Consider the following 19,021-nt stretch of genomic DNA (forward strand, 5'->3'; position numbering starts at 1 on the left):
ATGGTAAAACAAGCATGATACTGGCATAAGAACAGACATATTGATTACTCAAACAAAATTGAGGACCTTGATATATGATTTCATGTACCTAGAGCTAGATCATTAACAAAAATGCCAAAGAAGATATGTTGAAGAAAATACAACATCTTCATCAAATGGTGGTTAGAAAATCGGATTACCTAACTGAAGAAATAATCAGTCATATCCCGAGCAAAATTAATTTCCAAATAGAAGAAAGATCTCAGTGTTATACCTGAAACTCTTAAAGTAATAAAACAAGGAACAGGAACAGGCTATAGGCTTAGGTGTTATGTGGAGGGACAACTACAATTAATGAATAAGGGTGTTTGAAAAAAATATGAAACCTACGATTTTTACATGTATTTTATATATATATGAGATATATACATATATCATATATATATATGATATATATATATATATATATATATACATATAATTGGTCAGGATTAGGATACCCTCTTCATGTTGGGAGTCCCAAAGAATCCCCAAACAAGACGAGATAAAGCCATTTATTTCTCTGGTTGTCCACCAGAATGACATCTCATTTCTGAAGACAATGCACACTCCACTGATAGGAAATTGAGGAATCAAGCTGGTCCTAACTTATAAGCCTTCTTCCTGCTGTCTACCTTTCAAAGAGACAGAAGGTATAATGGACATTTCGTGGGAGAATGTCATCAACACTCCTATCCAGCTGTGAACCCTGTGCTCTAAAACAAGCTAAGAGGAGGAGTAGCAAACTTCCTCCAAAGACTTACATCTTCGCCCATAAGTTAGTGCATATCCCAGTCTTGTTTAGGGAAGTTTCCTTTTCAGAGAATGATGATTAATAGAGAGTTTCACAACCTGCCTAAAGTGCAGAGAATAATTCTCCATGGGGTACTCAGCCACAAAAGGAACTTATATATTACATCTCCTCTCCCCAAGGCCTAGGGAACATCATTAAAGAAGGGTCAGAATACTATAATGGCCAGAAGAACAGAGGTCAAAGAAGACTGCTACACAATAGTGCCTTCTAAACATGACAGTGTTAGTGTATTCATGATCTCATGGTGGTTGTTGTTAACTACATAAGGCCTGTGCAAGGCAATGCCAGCCACCATTACAGCATGGGTGGAGGAAAAACACAAAAGCCTTCTTCCTAAGTGGAGCTACTAGCTCCTGATGGCTGCTAGCAGAAGGAAAGTCAGTTTTCTCCAGAGTATGGCTCCTGATAGATTGATAATGCCCCAGCGAATGGCTCAACACTCACGTGCATGTGGGAAGCATTACTGGATTCAGTGTGTCATAATAAACGTAAAAGTACTTGAAATTGAGATGTGGATGTTCATGAATGCAAATCTGGGGGGAGTCAGAGGAGAGAGTGGGGTTGTATATGATCACAATGCACTACACACATATATGACACTCTCAAAGTCTGTATATATATATATATATATATATAATTTTTTTTAAAAAAAATTCAAACTGAACAAAATCATGTGAGATTGCCTTTATTAAGCTTTGAATTCTAATTACAGCTAGGCATTTCATTTGACAATGAGTCATGGCATTCTAGAAATTATTTCATAACACTCAGAGGAATAACCCCGAAGAATAGAGCAGCTGACTTTTCATTACCATGCATGGTGAGTAGTTCAAGGAGTCACCAAGGGACACAGCTTAAATCACACCTGGTCCACCTTACCAAAAGAGTAATCTAGACAAGTAGCTACAATGAAAAGCACCTGATCATGACAGAGCTACAGAGAACTTGCACGTAAATGTACCCTTTTGTTCTGGGATATAAATTGGGTCCACATATTAGAGGATGAATGATTCTTCAGATTAAGCTACATCCTTTCTATGAGTAACAGTAATTCTGATGAATTCCTTATGGTTATGGAATCAACAGAAGAAGCAAGTATAGTAAAACACCACTCTATTGGTGACTGTGGGAGATGTGTAGCCACTGCTTCGAGTTTCTCTTCACTCTGATGACTTCTTTAGGAGTTCTTCTGAGATATTTTCATTGCAACTGTCTTGAGCTCAGTGTATTCATAAACACCCTCTTCACCCCTAGAGAGGGAAGAAAATTGCCAATAAATATGCTTGTGTAGTGCTGTGTAAGTCTATAAGACAATGTAATCCCTTGTAAATTAGTGGTAGTTTTTTCCTTGCTTATCTGACTAGGGACGATGTAAAATATTTACTGACTACATAGTAGTTCACATTATTCCTAGATGACCATAAGTTTTATGACCAAGAAAAAATATTCTTTAAGTTGTCTCTTATTTTAAATAATTATGGATTTGGCTTATTTTCAGAGAAGATATCTATTGTTTCTCTGTTCTACTTGATCAATATATCTACTATGACATAATTCAATCTGATTAGATTTTATCAGAGCAATAACTAAGGAAAGTGAAGTTTGCCTTGCACTGTTTGGTCACTGAAGAGCCTCAGAATAAACCACCAGCTGCCCTATAGGCTGCATTCACCATCTGCCTGGCACAGAAGGGGTAGTGATGAGGAGGTAGAGAGCAGCCAAGACTCAACTTTCCTTCATGGTGAATGTTCTGTTCTTCTAAAGCTGTGGTTTTAACAGTCTCTTCTGATTCTGGGTCACACAGACACCTAATCTTTGTTGGTGAGATTTTTTTTTCTTATATCCCTTTTTAAGAAAGAACGAGAATAAAGAGTAGTCTGATTCAGACTTCTCAGATTTTAGGATTCTATTACTTAACATTCCATTGTACATTTATTTCAAGCCAAGCTCAGTTGATCAGAAACTGAATCACATTCATCTGTGGGTGCCACAGTAACTTACTAGGACTTTACCTGAAACCAATTTTGGAAATTATGATTTGTTTCCACCTGGTGGGTGATGTAGTTTGGAGGGATTTTACTCAATTATGTTCTGCATTGCTTGGATATGATGATTAAATGACATGTATATAGGACTGTTCTCAGGATCATAAAACCTATACACACATAAGATTGCAAAGGAGCTGCATTGTGGTACTTCCCTACCAGCTTTTCTCCTGATTCAGACATACATATAAAAGATATCTTATTCTCCTGAGCAATCAGTAATCCCTATATATTGATTGTTTTTTGTGGATAATTTAAGCTTCTTAACGTATCCCTTGAAAATCTCAACAACGTGTTTTTCAACATAATTGAGGAGCTTGTCTAAAGTTCATTAAAATGTAGTGTTTTAATAAATATTTTATGTCAAAGAGGCAAACAAATTAGCCTGTAAATTTGACAAACTTGCTATTCCAAATATTTAGGATTATTAAGGCACTGGGTACTCTCAGGAGACTTATAAGTATATTGTCACAATGAGGCTGCCATGAGTCATCTTCCTCAGAAATTCTGTGCATTTATTATTTTAATGCAGACCACAGGAGTATCTATCTGCTTACAGTTCTCCCTAGCTAAGAAAACTCTATACATTACTAGCTCTGCCTTCTAACTCTTGTACACCAATCTTCTGGGCTAGTCATCAACTATTGATTGTAGTTCAGTTTATCTAGATGAGGTCAAAGCTGCATTTCTAGTAACCCTGCATCCAGCAGCTGAGCTTCTCTCAGGACAGTCCACATGATGTGTGTGAGGCTAAGCTCTGTCTGCCTCGACTCGGTACCAAGAAAAAAAGCCCTAATAAAGGCTTGGTCAAATGTTTGCTAAACTGATTTGACCAATACTGTCAAGAAAATAAATATTCATCTGAGTTCACTCTAGGAGGTCCTTTGGGAAGCCTGCTCCCAAATTTGTTAATTCTGTTTGTCTGTCTTTCAGAATGAATGACATTCTAACTCTTGGAAGGAGTCATTAGCAGTAATCACCTCAATAATTCTCTATAGACATTTTGCAGCAAATGGCTTATTTAATAGATGCCCCATTGTTGTAAGGTAGACGTCACCATATCAATTTGAGGTCAGGAAGCTCTCATTTATTTAGGAGGTATATTTGAACACCTAGAGTGTTTCCATATTTAATTACTGCATCTCAAGATCATGTTTACTACTTTCTACTTTCTGAAAATGTGTCCCAAACAGTTTCTACTATCATATACCATAGGCTATTCTAAAAGCAGGAGTGAAAATAGATCAGTTTCCTGGGAGTGGTTCTCCTTTTCACAAACTTGGGTATTTATTGTAATTTCAAGTTTAACTTACATTTCTCGCCCATTTCCAGACATCTTGAATCCACCGAATGGGCACTGGACAGAGGTATACAAATAGCAGTTCACCCTAAAACAGAGAAGAGAAGCCTAGCCTACTACAGAAAACAGTGAACTCATGCTGTAATTTCTGAACTATACATTTAAATATTCAGAGATTGCCTTAAGAATTCCTTTGTTTCAACCTAATATGATCGCTGACATGAAAAGCAGTGCTATAATTTATAATGCAAAAAGCACTGACATATTACCCAGAAATGAATTCTATAATTATAGTTATGAGTAGTTATTTTTTAAAAAGTTAGTTTGAGTCATCACTGAGGGAAGAATCAATGTACCATAAACAGAGGTGTCTGAGGCCTGGATAGAATGGTGTTCTTTAAAGCCCTCTGTGCAGGAAGCTTTGTGGTAATCTTGAAGTTCATATACTTAGTAGTCTAAAATCAACTCTCTTTAGCAATTATAAAATTTGTCAGTTTTTACTTCATTTGTTTCATTCATTGATCAAAAGATGGTTTAAACAGAAATAATGGGAGGAATTAGGCCTAATTATTCAATCTGGTAATATATTTAGAAATATTTTTGAAGATGTTTCTACAGAAAAAATAGTATTAAATGAGAATAGAATTAAAGAGAAGCTTAGAAATAGACCAAGGTAACAAGGAGGAGTGTTGAGGGGTGCAATTGTGCGGGCCAGGAACAATTAGTTTAATGTTAATGTAGAGAGGATGGTGTTTTATATTTTATAGTGCTCCGGTTAACCTCTGCCAGATGACTTATAAAAATACATAGTACACAGCAAATTTTTAGTAAATGTAGACTGTGAATATGCAAGAGTTAGTAACACTGAATTTACTAGTACTTTAATCATAGCAAAAAAATCTATTGATCATTAGTTATGATAACTAAATAAGAATTTGATTTATTTCCTTTAAGAAATGAGGAGAAATGTCACTATAAAAAAAAAAGATTTTGAGTTATACTGACTAATGCTAGTTGTATATTAACATTATACAGTAGTTTTGAAAAGTTTCATTCAATAAAAGACCAATGTCAGAGTAAACTGCAAAAACATACTATGATCAACATGTTTGGTTCACATCCTTATCCCTCATCTGGTTGTTTATATATATTTTCATTAATCATGTGTGTATGTGTGTGTGTGTGTGTGTGTGTGTGTGTGTGTGTGTACATGCACACACTTGAGAAACTAAATGAAGCCTAGAGGTAAAGGGTTGGTTTTGGTTTAGTTTTTCATTTTCTCGCCATCTTACCTTTTGAGACTACATCTCCCACTGAGCCTGGAGCTCACCAATTTAGCTAAATTGCCTGACCAGTAAATTCCAGGCACGCTTCTGCCTCCAGCTATGGCCACAATGACAGACTCAGAAGCACAGGCCAGCATGTCAGGTTTGTCCATGGAAGCTAGAATGAAACTGATCTCTGAGGCTTGCACACCAAGGACTTTCCTTGCTGAATCAACTCCTGCTCAACCCCACATTACATGTATTGAAGCTCTCAGATGAGTACTCCTTCTCTGAAATTCAGGGGACCACAACTCTTTTAGATTGGGGAGTTTTTTGAGACTATGAATTATTCACATTACTGGTTAAAAATTCATATTTGAAAATATCACATTTTAAGTGGTCCAAAATACAAACATTATGTTGCCATATTTCTGAGCATTTTGGATTTGACATTTTAGTGTCACGCTGTTTAAACTTGTACATGGTGAAAGTTGAGACTTTTTCCTAGAGAGCACTGAAGGGCAGTCTCTCACCTCCACTAATTCAATGTATCATCTTGATAAGTTACTTAATCTGGTTTTGTTTTGTTTTTCTTTATCATAGATAAGGTTTGGGATAACAACTAGTAGTTGTCAGGTAAAGATAAAATCTAAGAAACTCTTTGCAACTTTGAGCCAATAGTTGCTAAATGGTGACTCTCACTTTGCCAGGAAGAAAAGATTCTTCAGGTTATCAAGAAGACCAAGAACTGCTTGGCAGCATCCCTTAGGATGGTTTTCTGTACCTGATTTTCCTTAACTGGACCAGGAAAGAGAATGGAAATAGCTTGAGCTGTAGCTGGGACTGAGGGAAGGGAGGCTTGCTGAGGCAAGGGCGCTGAGGAAAGAGTCCAGAAGAGGAGCACAGCCTTTGAGAGGCACAACCTGAGAATTTGTATTAAAGTTAAATTATAAAAATCAAATAACAAGGGCTAGAGCATTAGCTCAATGGTTGAGAGCACTGGTTGCTCTTCCAGGGGTCCTGAATTCAATTCCCAGCTCACATAGTGGCTCACAACCATTTGGAATGTGATCTGATGCCCTCTTCTGGTGTGCGTGAAGATAGCTTACTAAATAAATAAATAAATCTTAATTTAAAAAAATCAAAGAACAAACTAAGTCAAGAGCTAGAGAAAAGGGTGGAGAAATGACGTTAACAGTACTTGCTGCTCTTATGAAGGGCTTCAATAGGTTCCCAGTACCCACATCCTTGTGGCTTACGGTTTCAGCTACTCTGATGGCCTTTTCTGATTTCCATATGCCTCAGGAACTTACATGATGCACGGACACATGTGCAAGCCAAATTACCATATTCATAAATTAAGTTGTTAAAAGAATAGCATCATACCCAGCCCACCTACTCAGAAGCATGATGCAGGAGGGTAAGAAATCCAACACAAGTATGGGCCACAGAGTGAGTTCAAGGCCATATTGAGCAATAAAGTGATTTCCTGTCTCATATTAAAAAGCATAAAGGAGACTAGGATAGAGTATGCACTCAGCTAATATAACATCTTAAGCTTGATTTTAAGCATGGCAAGTTGATAATAGCAACAATAATAATTTCTATAAGGTACCAAAATAAACTGTCTATTATAAAGTTGACTATGATAGAATTTTTCTTTCATCTCACATATTCATAGCATTATTATAGTATATATATATTACTATATGTATATATATGTATATATAGTATAAATCAAACAGCCATGAAGTGGTCAATGTTCTACATAAGTAATTTGAAAAGTTGCATGATGATAATGTCTGTTTTTATATACAGAAACTACCTTCATAACAGATCAAATAAGCTCTATAAAAGCTAAAGTCTAGGGGAAGTGATATCAGTCTACCTACATGGCTGATACATGAAGGACACACCTTACTGCAGCTGCACTTACCACACTACCCCGGCCTGTAGAGCAGAAGACACAGTGATGGCCCTATCCAGGTCTTTCGTGAAGACTCCTGCTGCTAGACCATAGGTAGTATTGTTTGCTCTCTTGATCACATCATCTATAGACTTAAACTTCATGATTTGTTGCACTGGTCCAAATATCTACAGAAGGATGACAGAAAAATAGGTTAACAGTATAGAGACTGCTTACGCTTTAAGCACAGTACATATGCTTACCTAGAAACCATTCTTCTTTGGCTAAGGTGCTGTCTTTCATTTAAGATCTGTGTGTAAGAATTAGAATAGGTGGCCATGGCCAGTGAAAGAGAGGGTGTGATCGTGTATGACATTCTATGTGGAGCAGACACCAATTGTTACTACAGCATTTGTCTTACATCCTGCAACACAGCTGCCCAAAATAGAACTGAACATCAATGCACTAACTGCATCATTTTCTTATAAAAATCTTAAAACAACTCCAGTTGCCTTCATTGTTTAAGTTACTGCACAGAACAACAAGACCAAGAAAGCAGTGCTTTGCTCTAATAGTAACAAATAGACAATGACTGGGAACAATGTGTATGTTTTAAACAGCAATGTATCATTGATTTAAATATCATCCTTTTTATACTTGGATACTTTTATAATTATAAAACGTGGCTAAAATAGAACATAGCCCAAGTTTTTACTCAGATTCTGCTAGTCACCAACCATATACAGCATTACCAACAAAGAAACAAACAACCAAACTTATTACAGGAAACCTAAGTCCAGAACCATCCTTTGTAACCAAAGCCTGAAGTCTCTGACAGGGGCTGGAGTCACAGAACAGGAAACAAGAGTCACAGCTTGTCTAATCCAATGTGAGTCAGCTCTTCACTTCTACTGGAATCTAGTCAGTAAAACCCACATGCCACTCAGTTTATATCTCACCCTCCAGGTAAGAGGAAACACTTGGATATTTCTCTAGATAAGTTTCTATATTTTAATAATATGTTAATCAAAATTTAAAAAAGAGAGGCTTCTTTGAATGCTACTATAATTTCCTTGGAAATGTGAACATAAATTGGTAAAAATTGGTTCTGAGTCTATTTGAGTTATATAGTGCAACTGTATAGGGAATGGTAAGGACCATTCCCTGAAGGCTGGGAACAGATCCTGAAATTCTAAACTGTCATGACCCCATCATTGAGAGACATAACAGTGTGAACATTGGAAATGGGAAGGAGGTGGAGCAGGACTTCAGAGGGTTTACAGAGTTGCAGCAATTTAGCTGACATGGTATAGACTCTTGACTCCTATTTTGAAGCATCAAGTGAGATATTCTGACTGGATCCATTATAGAAGCACAATAAATGTTTCCTTGAGTGAAGACTACTTTCTGCTTTATTGTCTTTCCTGCCCTTGTTAATCAAGTTCTAAAATAGCTCTAACCAAGGAAGAATCGTCCAATAAGTACAGAAATTCAAATGCAGTTAAGGAGTGAACCTGAATATGGTGAATTATCCACATACATACGATTTTTATTTGTTCTTTATATTTATTTCCTTTTCTTGCAAAGCTAAATATTCCCTTTATCTCTTTATTTGCTGATATTATGGAGGTAACAAAAATAACCTCTCAGATCCTCTGTCACATCAGGGACATGAGTATAAATTCATTGAATGGGAATTATGATTATGATTCCATGTATTTGAGTCATAGTATTTTCTTATTGGGGTGTAGTGAATGACACTTCCATTGTTTAAGTACACATATCATTGTATATACTAAAATTTCTCACACTTGTGAAGTATAATTAGTAGTCATTTTAATCACAAATTGTCCTTCTTACTTATATGTTGAATATTTGGGTACCATCTTTATTGGTGTTCCTTAGATTGTTCGTGCTCCTAGGAGTTACCCTCATTCCCCTTACAAAGCCAGTCCATTCTGTCTCTATGAAGTCAGGTTGACTTTTTTATGTTCTTCTTATTATTGAGATCAGTAAATACTTGTCCTTCTGTGCCTGACATAAGTAACTTTATATGTGCATAATTGTTCTTGTTTGTACAAATGACAGCATCATTTCTCATTCCTTGGAGACTGTGAATGAAGCACTTACAAAAAGCTGTTGTAACTTATTGTTTGTTTGATAACCCTTTGTAGGCCCACTGGGCTCATCAGTGCTCAGTCTTATTCACAAAATATATAAGACTTTATCACCAACGTTTCAGGAAAATGATATTCAAGAAGCTGAGTTATTAGAGGGACACCCAGCTTACACAGAGAGAACATGGTAAGCATAGAAACAGAACCACAGGAAACATTACCTCCTCTTTGGCAATGCGCATCTCATCAGTCACATTGGAGAAGACTGTGGGCTGAACAAAGAAGCCTTTGTTCCCCCAGCGTCCTCCACCACACTCCAGTTTGGCTCCTTCTTTCTTCCCACTCTCAATAAGATCAAGTATTTTATTATGTTGTTCCTTGTCAATCTAGTTGAGAGAAATCACAGGCAAAAGAGCGATGATAAAGATAACATATTGTGAATGAAGGCTTCAAAAATGCCAGGATATTCATATTAAATCTAATCATTCAAAACAGGTGACATACATTTATCTCACTTTCCAGTATGTTTTCTTTCTCATGAATTTTCAGGAAAGAATGCTTGGATGTATTTAAATTTAGAACAGTTAGGAAAGAATAGAAATCAACAATATGAGAATACATGAAACTTTCATACAACTGGTTTTTGATCACGTTGGAAGAAAAAATACATTAATGACTGAACACATTGGTTTGGAATCTTAGTCCTGAGTGAGAAAAAGGAATGAAGTGAAACAGTGGACTTGGACTCAGGTGCAGTGGGTATATCACTTGAGAACCAGATGCTTTTGATAGAGACCTCTTTCTTCAGAGACAGAGACAAAGCCAGTACATCCCTAAGTCATGAATGACCTGGCATCTCTAGTTACCATAGTTTGGGATCATCCCCAGTTCAACTCAGTAGGTTGCACCCAACAGCTAACAGATTCTTCTTATCCTCTTTATACTTCAACGGACAAAGTATGTCTAAGCATATGACAGTTACCATAAATGTGCAGTATTTTTATTGGATATTTTATTTATTTACATTTCAAATGGTAACCCCTTTCCCAGTTTTCCCTCAACAAACCCCCATTCCATCCCCCCTCCCCACTTCTATGAGGGTGCTCCCCAACCCATCCACCCACTCCCCCTAGCATTCCCCTACACTGGGGCATCAAGCCTTCACAGGATCAAGGGCCTCCACTTCCATTGATGCAATATTTTAACAAATATTTTACATAAGGAAAAATGAAAAGGAGGTCAGAGTTCTGTTTGGTGATATCAGAACAATTCTATTCATGTCACACTGCATTGGAATGTGGGGTCCTCTCCTTACCTCATCTCTCATGGAAGGGGGAAATGATTATCTCTTAGATTTCACATTATTGGAAAAAAACAAGCTATCTGAGGTGAGATAGTGCAGGGAGGGAGTATGCTAAAAAAAATAAAACAAAAAAAACAGAGATCAAACCACTATGAAGAGGATCAGGTTTTTGTGTATGCAACCTGTCTCTCGTTGTGACTTGAAAATGGCATTCTTCATAGTCTTGGGCTCTGTCAATCTCCTCAGTCATTCATGAGTCAGAAGAGATTCCATGCATGCTCTCTAATTGCCCTTAACTCAGTTCTACCATGCAAGTAGAGTAAATGCCACCACAATCCATTATAATTTTATAAACTGTGGCACAGTATCTGGTACCATGTTGCTGTAAAATTTCCTGTACATGTCACTGAAAGGGATATTCTCCCCCAAAATAATATCTTCATTCTAGCCTATTATGGAATTCTAATGGTTGTTTTAAAATGAGGATATTGGTATCGCTTCATATCAATTAATAAAACAGGGCTAAGTGTCAATGTTATTAGATCTGCTCAGTAAGGACATATTCAGTTTGACTTGTAAGGTTTCAGATTGACTACTGATAATCTTGACTTTCTTTATCAATATCTGGCCCCATTCAATGATTCTTGTGTATAGAAGAGGCCTTTATTGTTTCATGGCCAGTCTAGGAAAATAAATAAATCATGATATTGTTATAATGGTATAAAATATATCCTTCAATTCTTTGAATATAAAAATTATCTGATTCTCTAGATTTGATGTGCTAAAAACCAGATAAATGATAATTAAAAAAAAAACCACAAGCATATCTATGGAAAACATGTTTAGCAACCATAGTCCAACAAGAGCATTGAAAATAGATATTAAAATGTATTAATTCAGTTGATACATCTCAATATAACTCCTATACTATGGCCTGGGAAGCACTGTAAATTAGGAGCCAGGAAGTTTATAGTAGCCATGTTATTATTTAAATAATCGGGAAGCAGGATGTCTGCTGTGCGAAAGTGTCTGCTATATATATGATTTGGAAGCTGCACCCATGAAATCTGCAAAATGAGCTCAGCTAAACAAGACCCACACAATGACAAAAAACATCTGACAAGCTGACATGGTTGGAGAAAATCTCACAAGGACCTACACCACAGGAAGAACCACAGGAGATGAATAGCAGATGTCAGAGGACTTCAGTTTTGCCAAAGAAGAACTCTTGATAGGTTATTCAATCCCAATCCGTGAACTCTCTACACATACAAGCTATGCCAAATGCACTCAGCAGGTTATATACATGATATTTAGATATGTATAGCAATAATTAAAGAAGACACATTCAGGTGGAGGGAGGGAGGGAACAAGGGAAGAGATGGAGGGGAGAAAAGAGAAGAGTAGAAATGCCTCACATAAAATTCTCAAATTTTTTAAATTCTCAAATTAAAAATCCTTATATCTAAGAAGTGAAGTTGATTGTTACCATGCATAAAGGGATTTAGTTGTTATTTATTTAATGGAGATTTATGAATATGCAGCAAAATAAGCATAGTCTCACTTCAGTGTGTAAAGAATCCTCAAGGTTAATATTACTATGTCCTCTTTATTGGCAAATAAACTGAGTAGAAAAAAAAGTCAAATTACTTTTTCAAATGAAACTACTCATTCCATATCCCATATATATGTATATTGTGTAAGTGTATGGATGAATTCAGATAGAAAATACTTTATAAATGAAAAAACTATCCGTTTATGAACACTAATATGTAATGCAAAATAAACAACACACCTATTATAACTTCTGTAAAACTCAAATACATTTTCTTGATAATCTTTCAAAAACGTAAAAAATTGTAAAAAATATTTTTCATGCACAGATATATGGCCTAAACTTCTCCATACCAATTTGATCGTGACTCAGTATGAATTCCAAAACTAAGTTTAAAAAGACTTGGTAAATCAGCCAGTAGTAGAAGAGATGGTAAGCAAGAGTTTGGTCAATGTATCTCTCTTCCCATAAGCTCCTTTTTATTTTAGGAGAGAGAAAGAGAGAGAGAAACATCTCTCTCTTCTAAAATAAAATACATATAAGCATTGTTAAACCTGGGACTTCCAAAGTTTTGTGTTGGTCAAAGTCCCAGCATACCATCCATCTACTATCCATATCTTCTGACTTCTCACCATATACCTGATGATAAAAGTATTTTATGTTTATGTAGACAGACCAATAGATAATAAGAAAAAGAATAGTATCAACAAAAACACTCAGAATTACACATTTTTCTGGACTACGAGACAAACTTAAGTACAAATTTGAAAAAATTACCAAATTTGATAAAAATCAGCAATTACTTCTATTTAATCTCTGAACTCAATGGTAAAAAAAATACAATGACATTGATACAAAACAACAATTGTTTCACTTGACAGTTACCTTATAGCTTTGGGTTTTCAATGCTTGCCAATGGTTTTGTCCTAAGATTTTCCTATTTGGGTATTTGTGCTAAGTAGACAATTCAAAAACATTCTTCCTAATTAATTGCATCCAGAGACACCAGTGACCATGTCTTTTTTAAATTTTATGGTTTTGTCAGACTCCTCTCTCAAGGTATAGTTGGTAGCAATGACCTCCAAGTTTTTGTTAATTGAATTTAGATTATACTTATTTTAAAATTCAATGAAGTTTGTGTCAGTAGTGAGATACACTGTAGCATATTTAATGTGAAAGAATGACTATACTAAAGTCAACATCCAGTCCCCAGAGCACAGTTCTTAAAAGTGATTCTACTAGCATTTCAGGAAATAAATGCTGTTGTCAGGTTTCCTGTTCACTGTACGGTGTTCAGCAGCATGCCTTCCTTTACTCATCAGATGTGAGTAGACTGCCTCACCCTGTTATAACAACTCAGTCCCCAAATAAGGTCAGTGTCCCCTGTGGGTGTGTGGAAAACTGTCTCGTCTTGAGGATCTCTGATTCAGAGCAGGAGCCAGAGGCAGGAGGGAACACAGAGCCAAAGGTCCAAGAGCATGAACAACAGTCCAAGAACAAGAGGAAAAGGTGACTTCTGAGTGAGAGAAGCAGAGACATTCATATCTCCAGTAGATCTACCTATGAAGAAGAAATCCAGAGTCCTGGGAATTTCGGGCTTTTGACAACTAAAGAGAGAAATCTGTCAGCAGCCCAGAGAACAGAAAAACCTGGATGAAATGGACAATTTTCTAGACAGATACCAGGTACCAAAGTTAAATCAAGATCAGATCAATGATCTAAATAGTCCCATATCTGTTAATGAAATAGAAACAGTCATTAACAGTCTTCTAACCAAAAAAAAAAAAAGACCAGATGGGTTTAGTGCAGTTTTATCAGACCTTCAAAGAGGACCTAATACCAATATTCCTCAAACTTTTCCACAAAATAGTAACAGAAGGAACTCTACCAAATTTGTTCAATGAAGCCACAATTATTCTGATACCTAAACCACACAAAGACCTAATGAAGAAAGAAAACTTCAGACCAATTTCCCTTATGAATATCGAAGCAAAAATATTCAATAAAATTCTTGCAAACCGAATCCAAGAACACATAAAAACAATCATCCAGTAAGCTTCATCCCAGGGTTGCAGGGATGGTTCAATATACGGAAACCCATCAACATAATTCACTATATAAACAAACTCAAAGAAAAAAACATATGATCATCTCATTAGATGCTGAGAAAGCATTTGACAAAATCCAACAGCCCTTCTTGATAAAAGTCTTGGATAGATCAGGAATTTAAGGCCTATTCTTAACCATAGTAAAAGCAACATACAGAAAACCAGTAGCCAACATCAAACTAAATGGAGAGACACTTGAAGCAATCCCACTAAAATCAGGGAGTAAACAAGACTGCCCACTCTCTCCCTACCTATTCAATATTGTACTTGAAGTCCTAGCCAGAGCAATTAGACAACAAAAGGAGATCAAAGGGATATGAATTGGAAAGGAAGAAGTCAAATTATCACTATTTGCTGATGATATGATAGTATACTTAATTGACCCCAAAAATTCCACCAGAGAGCTCCTAAACCTGATAAACAACTACAGCCAAGTAGCTGGATATAAAATTAACTCAAACAAATCAGTGGCCTTCCTCTACACAAAGGATAAACAGGCTGAGAAAGAAATTAGGGAAACAACACCCTTCACAATAGTTACAAATAATATAAAATACTTTGGTGTGACTCTAACTAAGCAAGTAAAAGATCTGTTTGACAAGAACTTCAAGTCTTCGTAGAAGGAAATTGAAGAAGATCTCAGAAGATGGAAAGATCTCCCATGCTCGTGGATTGGCAGGATTAATATAGTAGAAATGGCCATCTTACCGAAGGCAATCTACAGATTCAATGCAATCCCCATCAAAATTCCAACTCAATTCTTCACAGACTTAGAAAGAGCAATCTGCAAATTCATCTCGAATAACAAAAAAATACCCAGGATAGCCAAAACTATTCTCAACAATACAGAAACTTCTGGTGGAATCATCATCCCAGACCTTAAGCTGTACTACAGAGCAATTGTGATAAAAACTGCATGGTATTGGTAGACTGACAGGCCGGTAGGTCAATGGAATAGAATTGAAGACCCAAAAATGAACCCACACACCTATGGTCACTTGATCTTTGAAAAAGGAACTAAAATCATCCAGTGGAAAAAAAGAGAGCATTTTCAACAACTAGTTGCTGGCACAACTGGCAGTTTGCATGTAGAAAAATTCAAATCGATCCATTTCTATCTCCTTGTACAAAACTCATTCCTAGTGTATCAGGACCGCCACATAAAACCAGATACACCAAAACTTATAGAAAAGAAAGTGAGGGAGAGTCTCAAGCACATGAGCACAGTGGAAAATTTCCTGAACAGAACACCAATAGCTTATGCTCTAAGATCAAGAATTGACAAAGAGGACCTCATAAAGTTGCAAAGCTTCTGTAAGGCAAAAGACACTGTCAATAGGACAAAATGGCAATCAACAAATTGGGAAAAGATCTTTATCAACCCTTCATTTGATAGAGGGTTAATATTTAATATAAACAAAGAACTCAAGAAGTTAGACTCCAGAGAACCAAATAACCCTATTAAAAAATGGGGTACAGAGCTAAACAAAGAATTCCCAAGTGACAAATACCGAATGGGTGAGAAGAACCTAAAGAAATGTTCAACATCCTTAGTCATCAGGGAAATGCAAATCAAAACAACCCTGAGATTCCACCTCACACCAGTCAGAATGGCTGGGATAAAAAGCTCAGGTGACAGCAGATGCTGGAGAGGTTGTGGAGAAAGAGGAACACTCCATTGCTGGTGGGATTGCAAACTGGTACAACCACTCTGGAAATCAGTTTGGTGGTTCTTCCAGAAACTGGACATAGTACTTCCAGAGCACCCAGCTATACCACTCCTGGGCATATACCCAGAAGATGATCCAACATGTAATAAGGACACATGTTCCACCATGTTCATAGCAGCCTTATTTAAAATAGTCAGAAATTGGAAGCAACCCGATGTCTTTCAACAGAGGAATGGATACAGAAATTGTGGTATATCTATACAATGGAGTACTACTCAGCTATTAAAAACAATGAATTTATAAAATTCTTAGGGATATGGATGGATCTGGAGAATATCATCCTGAGTGAGGTAACCCAATCACAAAAGAACACATATCGTATGCACTCTCTGATAAGTGGATATTAGCCTAGAAGATTGGAATACACAATGTACAATCCACAAACCACAAGAATCTCAAGAAGAAGGAAGACCAAAATGTCTATACTTCATTCCTTCTTAAAAGGGAGAACAAAATACCCATGGAAGGAGTTGCAGAGGCTAACTATGGAGCAGAGACTGAAGGAAGGACAATCCAGCCTGATATAGCTGTCTCCTGAGAGGCTCTGACAGTACCTGACTAATACAGAAGTAGAGGCTCACAGCCATCCATTGAACTGAGTACAGGGTCCCCAGTGAAGAAGCTAGAGGACCCAAGGAGCTGAAGGGTTTGCAGACCCTTAGGATGAACAACAATATGAACTAACTAGTACCCTCAGAGCTTCCAGCGACTAAACCACCAACCAAAGAGTACATATGGTGGTATCAATCGCTCCAGCAGCATATGTATAGTAGAGGATGCCCAAGTCGGTCATTAATAGGAGGAGAGGCCCTTGGCCCTGTAAAGGTTCTATGCCCCAGTGCAGGGTAATGCCAGGGGCAGTAAGCAAGAGAAAGTGGGTGGCGAGCAGGGGGAGGGGGGAGGAGGAAGGAAACAGGGGTTTGTTCTTTTTGTTTGTTTTGTTTTGATTTTTTTGAGGGGAAACTCAGAAAGAAGATACCGTATGACATGTAAATAAAGAAAATATCTAATAAAATAGTAATAAAAAGAAATAGCCAACACAAAATAGAATCATGTCTTGGCTGATGGAAGTTTGATTCTTTAAATCACCAGATGAAGATAATTTCAGCTAACAATGAGCATAAATAAGAAGTTAAGCTTACTCGATCAAAATTAGGCTTAAAAAGATTGGTTTTCCTTCTGAAATGCTGTCTTTCCAATATTTACTCACCTGAGGACCTTGATTTATTCCTGAGTTCAGAGGATTCCCTAGAACGTATTTCTTAGCCCGCTCCACACTCCTCCTCACAAACTCATCGTAAATAGACTCCTCAACGAAAAGCCTGGACGCTGCCACACAAATCTGACCCTGGTGGAAGAACACTCCTTGGTGTGCAAACTCAACAGCACTATCCACTGCAAAGGAAACAGTCACAGGAGAGAAGAAATATTTTCTAAAGAATGCATACACAATTATATCTCTCAGATGCAACATGGTAATAAAGAAAAATGATAAATCATTTGATTAGACATCCTCAATATATGGACCACTTAGAAGTCAGGTAATAAATTAAATTTTATTTACCATAGAAATAATAACAATAAGAGGCAGGCAGATCTCTGGGTTCGAGGCCAGCCTGGTCTACAAAGTAAGTTCCAGGATAGCCAGGGCTACACAGAGAAACCCTGTCTCAGAAAAACAACAGCAAAAACAACAACAACAAAAAAAAAGAAAAACAAAAAAATCACAATAGTGACATCAATGAATTCCATGAATAGCAATTTTGTGATATGGAACTATCAAAAACAACCCATAGATCCTAGATGCAGCCCATTTATGCTATCTCTGATTGACACTGGGAAGTAGCAATCTATTCCAATCCAGAAAAAAAAATTGTTCTCTGCTCAATTGATCTACATTATGGAACAATTTAAAAGCTTTCCATAGTAACCACAGTTAACTCCCAGAGTCACCACAGATGCTAGTTAACTCCTTCCACCTTGAAGGAAAGTCTTTTGTAAGACTCTAGGTGACTGTGTGACAGTATCAGGCATCAGGAGGAAGAAGATGAGATGCTAACAAAGGACTTGCACTCACAGTCAGCATCTGCAAACACGATGCAAGGGCTCTTTCCCCCGAGCTCCAGGGTGACCCTCTTCAGATTGCTTTTGCCTGCAGCTTCCTTGATTAACTTGCCAACCTGAAATCAAATATGGCAGAGGAGGAGGCTTAGCATGTTCTTATGTGGATAGATTCATTTAATACTTTCAATTTATAAGACATTTCTGCTACCATTCAATTTCATTTGGAAGAAGCATTAAATGGTTTTGTTCAATATCTGGCATCTTCAGGTCTAAAAATGCAAGATAAATCAGAAAATGTTCATGGGAAGGAGAGCAGACATCTCAACTGTAAGAGGTGACTTCATGTGTGGGCAGACAAAAGATTATTTTTCATTTTCATCAGAACGTCTTCTCCGTATTTGATCAGGAATACTCAGCAACACCTCAGGTATTGACATCTCACCCCTCTAGTGCCCTTCAGAGAACTCTGTCCAGCCAAACTAGCATTCTTTCCTGTCTGGATCACCTCCATGTTGGTCCTTGATTTGGGATCAGCTCCCAGCACAGATCCTTCTTAAGCCCTTTTCTGGTGATTCTAGAGGGACATGAGTTTTTTTTCCTGAGGTCTCCTGAAGAAGCACATGGAGAGGTACCCGAGTCAGCCTCAGATGATGTCATGTATATCTGTACAAAAATCCCAGGTGACTATTTACAAGAGTGGACTCACTACTAATCCTCCCTCTTCCCCACACCACTCCTCCCTCACACTTCTCCTCCTTCCTTCCCCACACCTCTCCCCCCATCCTTCCTCACACCT

General features: G+C 37.1%; 1 protein-coding gene across 1 annotated transcript in view; it reads right to left on the minus strand.

The window, feature by feature from the left end:
• Positions 1–1,501: 1,501 nt before the first annotated feature.
• LOC116103650 (aldehyde dehydrogenase, cytosolic 1) overlaps positions 1,502–19,021 on the minus strand; it is a 39,634-nt gene continuing 22,114 nt past the window's right edge. The window contains exons 8-13 of the mRNA XM_031389901.1: positions 18,239–18,341; positions 17,372–17,556; positions 9,687–9,851; positions 7,379–7,536; positions 4,191–4,265; positions 1,502–2,082 (exon numbers count right to left, since the gene is read on the minus strand). Of these exons, the coding sequence (XP_031245761.1) occupies positions 2,010–2,082; positions 4,191–4,265; positions 7,379–7,536; positions 9,687–9,851; positions 17,372–17,556; positions 18,239–18,341 (759 nt within the window). The 3' untranslated portion in view covers positions 1,502–2,009. The remainder of the gene's footprint in view (positions 2,083–4,190; positions 4,266–7,378; positions 7,537–9,686; positions 9,852–17,371; positions 17,557–18,238; positions 18,342–19,021) is intronic.

Source organism: Mastomys coucha, unplaced genomic scaffold (assembly GCF_008632895.1).
Source record: "Mastomys coucha isolate ucsf_1 unplaced genomic scaffold, UCSF_Mcou_1 pScaffold21, whole genome shotgun sequence".
Classification (NCBI taxonomy): Eukaryota; Metazoa; Chordata; class Mammalia; order Rodentia; family Muridae; genus Mastomys; species Mastomys coucha.